Source organism: Myxocyprinus asiaticus, chromosome 16, assembly GCF_019703515.2.
Source record: "Myxocyprinus asiaticus isolate MX2 ecotype Aquarium Trade chromosome 16, UBuf_Myxa_2, whole genome shotgun sequence".
In the NCBI taxonomy this organism is placed as follows: Eukaryota; Metazoa; Chordata; class Actinopteri; order Cypriniformes; family Catostomidae; genus Myxocyprinus; species Myxocyprinus asiaticus.
The window spans coordinates 29,966,927-29,976,091 of NC_059359.1; the positions used below are offsets into that span (position 1 = coordinate 29,966,927).

General features: G+C 38.2%; 1 protein-coding gene across 1 annotated transcript; it reads right to left on the reverse strand.

The window, feature by feature from the left end:
- Window positions 1-1,554: 1,554 nt before the first annotated feature.
- LOC127453580 (cellular retinoic acid-binding protein 2-like) lies at window positions 1,555-8,842 on the reverse strand. The gene is made up of 4 exons (XM_051720046.1): window positions 8,502-8,842; window positions 4,700-4,878; window positions 3,298-3,414; window positions 1,555-3,148 (listed from the first exon to the last, which is right to left on the reverse strand). Exons 1-4 carry the CDS (start codon window positions 8,581-8,583, stop codon window positions 3,098-3,100), a joined length of 429 nt encoding a protein of 142 aa, XP_051576006.1. The 5' UTR covers window positions 8,584-8,842; the 3' UTR covers window positions 1,555-3,097.
- Between the last annotated feature and the right edge of the window lie 323 nt (window positions 8,843-9,165).

Sequence of the window (9,165 nt, forward strand, 5' to 3'; positions counted from 1 at the left end):
TGATAAAAAATATGATCGTGCCTGGTAACATGTGTATGTAAAATGGCTAGAAAAAGCATTTTATCTTAGCGTAAAGCTGACAGTTTACACAAGGTTTATTTCTATTTCTTCTGCTCCAAACTTACTTCTCTGTCTGCTTGTATGAATGTAAAACATCATAAGAAAGTGTTTCACCGCTGTTCAAATGCACTTTAGATCGCATAATTTATATGGTTATATGTTTTCCATCTGAAAGGACTAAATATTAAATGAAAAAATGACAATAAAATGCAAAGTAATCTCTTCAGTAATCAAAATACTTTTTGAATGTAACTGTATTCTAATTACCAATGATTTAAATTGTAATTGTAGTGTAATACAGTTACTTATATTTTGTATTTTAAATACGTAATCCTGTTACATGTATTCTGTTACTCCCCAACACTGGTTACCACAACATTCAACCTATAAAGAAATATCATAAAATAATCATAAAAGTAGACCAAAAGAGTCATGCAGTGTATTCCAAGTCTTCTGAAGCCATACAATAGCTTTGTGGGGAAGATTTTCAGCAAATAAAAAGTCAGCCTGTTCTGCGCACAAAGCTATTGTATGGCTTCAGAAGACTTAGAATATAGGGTATAGTCATATGAACAAATTTTATTTTCCTTTTGGACATCGACAGCCATGGTCACCATCCATTTTCATTATATGAAAAAGAGCTGCCTGGACAGGCTGCCTAAGAGAGAAAGTCATACAGGTTTAGAAAAACATGAAGGTGGATTAGTTTAATATGACAGAATTTACTTTCTTGGAAAAAGAAAACTATCCTTTTAATGTTTTTGCTGGAAGATCAGCTTATGGGGGAAACTTCATTCATTTTATTACAAATACATTTACATTCAACTCATTTGAATAGTGATTAGTACATTCTGACCTGGTGATGGGAAAAGGGTGAGAGAGGGAGATAGAGGGGTGGAGAGGGGCAGACAAGTTATTATAGTTACAGGCAGCTGACAGAAATACTAAAATAAGACGTGAACCCACCAGTGTGCCTGTATAAGAAAAGTGAGAGGGAGAGAAGTGGCAGGAGGGTGGGTTTGTTTAAAAGGTCAGGGCAATTTCAAATAATATTTAAAGGTGATGAGTGTCATTTTTTATGTTTAAATATGTTCTCCCATAGTAATATGCAGAGACAACTATAAGTAAGCCTTTTGTAGGCTGATTTCCCCAGAAAGTGTAAACACTGTGACTCAGTGGCTCTATCAAAACATTGCTGTTTAATGTGCATTCTGACCAGCCTGACACATCAACACTGGCTCAACTGATGGTGTGGGTTTGGGGTGCTACAATCAGTTTTTTGGCTGACCAATAGCAAACAAAAATAAGTGTCAAGAAACCTCTTTGTAAACAATCCTTTTTTTTTTTTTTTTTTGCTAAATCCATTTGGTGCTGCAAGTACACACTTCACCTTTAAATATAAAATCAACTGACATTCATTCCATTGACATCATGCAACCACCAGTACATTTTGTGTGGATAGATGCTTTTGAATGATAGAGATAAAAACACACAGACTTGGCAGTAATCTTTATTGTTCATGCACAGATTTGAGTAATGACGTCTGAATTTGTTTATATAAAAGACAAAATGAAAAGAGATTCTGAAACCTGAGATTCAGGTTTTAGTAAAATATATACAAAACCTTAGAGATGGAAAGGGAGGGAAGGGGTTTGAGATATATAATCACAATTGATAAGAGTAAAGAAAAAAAAAAAAAAGACTCACTGACCAAACTACATACAAAAGGTTTTAAGACTGCATTTCACACATAGTCAGACTCACACTTACTGCTATTTTAAAATACATTTTTCAGTGGGTTACTGTGATTATGACACTGGCTTCCCAAAGGCAGGCTTCCAGGCATTAGATTTAGCTCTGATCCTGAATTAAGAGCCAATCTATTTGAAGACCAACCCTTAAAAGTGCTTTTGAACTGATTTATTTGTTAAAGGAATAGTTCACCCAAAAATGAAAATTCTCTCATCATTTACTCTCCCTCATGCCATCCCAGATGTGTATGACTTTCTTTCTTCTGCTGAACACAAACAAATTTTTTTAGAAGAATATTTAAACCCTGTAGGTCCATGCAATGCATGTGAATGGGTACCAACATTTTGAAGGTCCAAAAAGCACATAAAGGCAGCATAAAAGTAATCCATACAACTCCAGTGGTTAAATCCATGTCTTCAGAAATGATATGATAGGTGTGGGTTAAAAACATAGAATTTATAGTAAAAAAAGGACTTAAAAATGTATATGAAATGGAAAACAATTCCGCACACTATCCTGGCTTCCAAAGAGTATCAAAATTTATCAAGCAACGTTTCGGTCACTCGACCTTTGTCAGGCATTAAGGTGGAGTGACCGAAACGTTGCTTAATACATTTTGATACTCTTTGCAAGCCAGGAGAGTGTGCAGGATTTATTTCCATTTCATTGACTTTGCTACAGCTTGTGTCCGACACACTTGTCAATTACTTCTCAGGTGAGCGAGGTTAGTTGTTCATTGATTTACTTTTAAATTCTACCAGTAGGTGGCGATATGCACAAATAATGTGAATTGACAAAAACAAAAGAAGTATGTGAAAGTGAAAGTGGAGATATATAATAAAAAAGGACTTAAATATTGATCTTTTTCTCACCCAAACTTATCATATCGCTTCAGAAGACATGGATTAAACCACTGGAGTCATATGGATTAATTTTATGCTGCCATTATGTGCTTCATTGTATGGATTTATAGAGAAGATACATTCTTCTTTTGTGTGATGAAATAATTTTTATTTCTGGGTGAACCATCCCTTTAACTAACCCATCAGGGCCCAATAATAATAATAAAAACCTTTGCCTCAAACTTGCTTTCTTTACAACAGGAGTGAAATGAAATTATTAATTTACATGGCTCTCTAATGTATTATTCAAATACACTGTCAACCAAAAAAGCACAAAAGAAGAGATTATGGATAAAGGTAATTGATGATATAAAATCACAGTCATTGTGGTTGAAGAGGAGAGTGAGTGATCTGTACGACATTCTTCCTTTTTCCTCATACATTCACTCTCTGACATAAACTCTTGTGCATACAACATCGTCTGCGGTCATGGTCTGCCAAAAAAAGCAGGAAAAAGACTATTAACAGGAAGAATATGATCAAAGAGTTATGCTGTTGTAATTTAACTTAACAAGGCTGATTTTACATAAACAACACATAATAGTTGGAATAAATAACTTTTCAAAAAATTGGAATGTCTTACCAGTATCAGTTCACCGTCGTTGGTTATCTCCCTTGTCCATGAGGTTTTTGGACCCTCACCTTTTTGCAAAGTCTGCTCACAACTAATCTTGCTGTCTGTTTCCCAGCGAGGAAAGCTCTAAGAGAGACAGAGACAGACAAATATGTGAAGGCAGAAAAAGAGCATGCATTTTTCAAAATTTATATTTATTTGGAGCACATACGAGTCTTTTCTTTGCTCTTTTTAAGCGTGTGACTGTGAAGGAGAAGGAAAGAGTGAGGAACAGATCCGTGCCCATGACAATGTGAGTTACAGAGATGGAGGTAAAGGAATGGGTGTGTATCCAGTTTGATAGTTCCTCTGAGATGTAGGGTATGATCAAGTCCACATCAGAGATCAGGATTGCTTACGCGCACACACACACACACACACACACACACACACATACATGTTGGTGCAGCTATCCTTATGAAGACTCTCCATAGACATAATGATTTTTATACTGTACGAACTATAGATTCTATCCCCTAACCCTAACCCTACCCCTAAACCTAACCCTCACAAAAAACTTTCTGCATTTTTATATTTTCAATAAAACATCGTTTAGTATGTTTTTTGAGGGATTTAAATTATGGGGACACTAGAAATGTCCTCATAAACAACATTTATATCATAATGCCCTTGTAATTACCAGTTTGTAACCTAAAACATTTTTCTCGTAAACCACCCAAACCCGCGCGCACACACACACACACACACGCACAAACACACCTCACAGGTTTTAGAAAGTTTTGAAAAAAGGAAAACACAGGGGTAGTTGATACATAAAGCGTCCTTGGACTTGTTTGATCAACAGTATTTTTTATTAAAAGGATAGTTCAACCAAAAATTATGTCATCATTCACTTGTCCTCATGTTGTTTCAAACCTGTATGCTTTTCTTTTTTCTGTGAAACAAAAAAGGAGACCATTCACTTTCACTGCATCTTTTTCCCACACAATTGTAAAGTGAATTTTGACAGAGGTTGTTGTTCTGCCTAATATCTCTTTTTGTGTTCCACAGAAGAAAGAAAGTCATATAGGTTTGTAATGACATGAGTGTGGGTGAATAATGACAGGATTAAAATTTGGGTGAACTATACCTTTAAATTTTGTAAGAATATATAAGGGAAAATTTATATTTTAGGTCATGTTTTTGCTGTAACTAGTTCATTTTAAATGGTCATGCAGTGCAACAAATTAATTTGTAAAAGTACAAATATTCCATGTAGTCTCTCAGTTATTTTGAGTTATAAAACTGCATGTATAATAATTATAAAAGAAGTAGCATGAATTTATCATGTCACACCACAGGACATGTCAACTCACTACCCAAAGACAGACAGAAATGTAGGATGAATAAAATGTTTTCTGTGTGTGTATACCGTGCAAGGTCGTCCATCCACAGTGGCCTCATTAAACTCCTGTCCTACAGTGAAGGTTACATGGGTGATCCTAACAGAGGTGGAGGTTTTGATTGACAGTGTCTCTCCCTCCTGCGTAATCTCAACAGATGGCTTCGATGCTGCTGCAACCGCAATCTTACGCAGCATCACGTTCACACCTGACAAAACACACATGAACATACAGTCACAATACTGCTCAGAATGATCTTCTAAAGCAAAGTAAGATGATGATTGAGTACTGCGTTACACCAGCATCCATTGAGGTTTAGGGGAATTCCTGATTCAAAGAGTTTAAAGACAGGGACTCTTTTATTTATAAGCCCTGTGTCCAGTGTTTGGACAGATCAGGGGAGTGAGTGATATTAAGGCTGGCTGTGTTCCACACATCTGTGCTCTCTGCCGGCACTGTCTGATGACATCACCAGATTTAATCCCACAGAGGTTAACCCATCTGACAAACTGGAGCTGCCAGAATAATAAAAGACACAGTAATACACACATGCTATCAGTATAGTGTATAGTCTCTCTATGGTTTGAAATAATAAACATCTTTATCCAATACATACTAAGCCTTGTGCAAAATTTTAGGCACTTGTGAAAAATGTTGCACAGTGAAGGTATCTTCAAAAAAAAATGGTTTTCACTTATCAATTAATGTCATACAAAGCCAAGTAAACATTAAAAAAAGCTAAATCTTGAATCCCAGGCTGTGCTGAGTGACTCCAGCCAGGTCTCTTAAGCAACCAAATTGGACCAGTTTCTAGGGTGGGTAGAGTCACAAGGGGTAACCTCCTCGTGGTCGCTATAATGTGGTTCGTTCTCGGTGGGGCGCGTGGTGAGTTGAGCGCAGATGCCGCGGTGGATGGTGTGAAGCCTCCAAACATGCTATGTCTCCGTGGCAACGCGCTCAACAAGCCACGTGACAAGATGCGCAGGTTGATGGTCTCAGACGTGGAGGCAACTGGGATTCATCCTCCGCCACCGGATTGAGGCGAATCACTACACCACCTCGAGGACTTAAAAGCACACTGGGAATTGGGCATTCCAAATTGGGTAAAAAACTAAAAAAAAAAACTAAATCAATATTTGGTGTGATCAACTTCACCTTCAAAACAGCCCCAATTCTCCTAGGTACACCTGGACACAGTTTTTCTTGGTTGTTGGCAGATAGGATGTTCCAAGCTTCTTGGAGAATTCACCACAGTTCTTCTATCTATTTAGGCTGTCTCAATTGCTTCTGTCTCTATATGTAATCTCTGACTGACTCAATATTCAGTGGGGGGCTCTGTGGGGACCATGCCATCTGTTGCAGGGCTCTCTGTTCTTCTATTCTATTCTATTTGCAAAAGGAATGTTTCGGTGTCTAAAATGTATATTTCCTATTGACACACTAAAGCTGAAGATATAAATAACCATCACAAGACAAATGTGTTTGTGAAACATCTAATGTGTCAAAGACTTTTGCGCAGTACTGTACATACACTAAAATGCTTGGCTCAGAAATAAATAACTACTGATATATGGCATATTCCACCAATATTTGATTTTTAGTTTCTCACAGACAGACTAATTACAGCTTTGGATAATTGAAAAAGTCCTAACAAACATATTAAAACAAAAACCAACTTGTGAGGACATTTGAAATGTTTTTTTCAAATCATGTTTTGCATGTTTTATCACACTAAAATCATTTTTTTTAAACGAAAAACAAGTCAAAAATATTTTTTGTAATAATCAATATTATGGCACAAATGCTGTCAATTGAGCTTAACTTGTATTGAACTTGGAATATTCAACAGGTTTCAGTTAAATTTAGGATTAGGGGAAGAGTGAATATTATTATTTTAGTATGAAAACTATCGCATTTATGAGAAGTCCTCACAGCTTCTAAGGTCTCTCTATCTGTGTGTGGGTGGGTGGCAGGGTGTTTGAATGCACTGACAGGGGGAAGTTATTCAATCAGTCACAGGGGATGCTGTAATCTATTAAACCTTCCTGACAGGAAATGGATAGAGTACAGTGTGGAAGTAGGGAAGGGCAGAGGAAACAATGAAAGAAAGCATGTTGAAGGAAGACAAGAGTACTGACAAGAGAAGAAAAAAGGGCATGAACAGCAACAGAGAGATAAGAAGAGTAGTTAAGTGTGGAAAAAGACAGCTCAATATATAGAGGACAGCCTCTTTCTTTCTGTGTGTGTGTGTGTGTGTGTGTGTGTGAGAGAGAGAGAGATGTAGACATTTTTAGTGTCCCCATAATTCAGATCGCTTAAAAAACATACTAAACAAGTTTTTTGTGAGGGTTAGGTTTAGGGGTAGGGTTAGGGGATATCTATGGTTCATACAGTATAAAAATCATTATGTCTATGGAGAGTCCTCATAAGGATAGCTGCACAAACATGTATGTGTGTGTGTGTGTGTGTGTGTGTGTGTGTGTGTGTGTGTCGAGTAGAATTTCACACTACTCACCTAACACACATTCCCACCTGTCACCAAGGGTAAATATATACACATGAAGGCAGACAAGAGGGAGGCCAAAATGTGGACGCACATACAGGCAGAGACACGCAAACAAATTAACAATGAACAATTACTCAGATTACTTTTTCTCACAAAGGAGGACGTTAACCACTAGCACATACAGAATCCCAACACTAAAAGTAAGATAAACACGAGAAGACATTTAAATCTATTTAAACACATTCACACATAAAAAATGTCTCTTTGTTAAAGTCATCAGTTAAGGACATTTAATCCTCCTGTCAGATCAAGACCTGCCCCAGACCCCATAACTAACTCAGAAAAGATGTTCTGGCACACATGGATGTCAGGGTCAGTGTCGTAGGTCAAAGGTCACAGGAAGCATTTCAGAATAGAGGGATGGAGAAGAGGATGGGAGATGGAGGAGGAGGTTTGACAAGGGTGTGGTGACAGGTTGAGCCCATCTGTGCACAGAAATATTTATGAGACAAAAGCATTTTTATGCATAAGCATGTACAAGAAAGAGTCACATACTTTTAAGAGCATGCATGTACTGTATAAATGTTTATGCATCTGTGTAGAAAACATTAAGGCAAGTCTGAAAGCTCGTTCCTCAATCAATCTGACTGTCAATCATGTACATTCATCACATACAGGCACTCCCCCTTAGTTTTTATGAGGACATCTGTCCTCCGAAGGGTTTATGTGACTACAGATCTTGTCTCCTGCACCTTGGGGTATTCATATAATACATCACGTTCCCACACTACCATGTCAGAAACAGCAGGGACACACACACACGCTTCTCTATTGTGCTCCCTCTCTGGCTTCTTTAACCTGTCTGCTTCATTTCATCATTCTTCTTACCCACTCTCCCTTCTCAGGGAATTTGCTTCTTTTGTTCGACACAGACTGTTGAAGAGGGGTGTTTGGGTGGCAGAGGTGCCCTCATTAACTGGGACGTCAGTCACAGCGCGGCAACCCACAGACAAGCTCCGGTCATTCTGGCGTGAATAATGGTAAATATTTCAACAAGAATTTCCCATTTGGTTGAGAACGAGAGCTGGTGTACTGACAGACCGACACACACTTTAGCAAATTACGCACGCAGAAATTGAAAGCGGGTTTATCTGCTGCGTGCGCAATGTTTTGCAGTCCCTTCTCTTTTCTATGTCCAACACACACAAAATAGAGATGATGACTTTGACGGTCTGTGGCGCAAAGCCAGCGCATTTAGATCTGATAAGTCACAATTTGCGCACTCTCCATGCGCGCGCGTCAGCAGCATCATTTATAAGACTTACCCAATGCTTTGAGAAGCTCCTCGAAGTTCTCGGAACTTTTCATTTTCCAAGTGCCAGCAAAATCGGGAATTTTGCGATCCATCGTGCGTTCTCTCGCTCTTGTTAAGGTATATGTGTGGCAATGTGGTAGTCCTTCAACCCGACACCCTACAGTTCACCTGCAACTTTGATAGTTCTCACTTATAAAGTCAAAATGTGATCTTTCTCTGCCTTTCTATTGGTCTCTCTGGCTTACACCGTTGGCAAGACTAAATTACAATGTCAACCTCCTTCTTTTTCTTCCCGTCTCGGACATTCATCAAAGTACGTCTTCGAAACGTTTTATCTTGTGGTGGGTTGAATAGAAAATTTGGGCCAGTTATCACACTTGATTCGCAAGCGCGCACACCCCTTCTTCGACACACTCCGCCCTCTCTTTCCCCTGTCAAATCAATGGACCAATGATAATTCGAGATGAAGGGCGAGCCCCGCCCACACCGCGCCTAATTTAAAACACATGTGCGCGTTTGGAGACGCCCATCAGAATTGATTTTACTTTCTAAGTCTAAGTTACTTTCGAAAACACTTTTCTACTCAACAAATTCAAAATAATGTTTATATTTCCTTCTTGTTCATTGTTACACACACATCATACACTCAGCACCTCACATTTCTCCTTCACAAT

Bases quoted from the DNA above. Each gene is read 5' to 3' on its own strand.
- LOC127453580 (XM_051720046.1), bottom strand. From the start codon at position 8,583: ATGGATCGCAAAATTCCCGATTTTGCTGGCACTTGGAAAATGAAAAGT. The intron at 4,879-8,501 runs GTAAGTCTTATA...GTGTTTTGTCAG, and splicing joins GGAGCTTCTCAAAGCATTGG to GTGTGAACGTGATGCTGCGT. The intron at 3,149-3,297 runs GTAAGACATTCC...TTTTTTTGGCAG, and splicing joins ACGACGGTGAACTGATACTG to ACCATGACCGCAGACGATGT.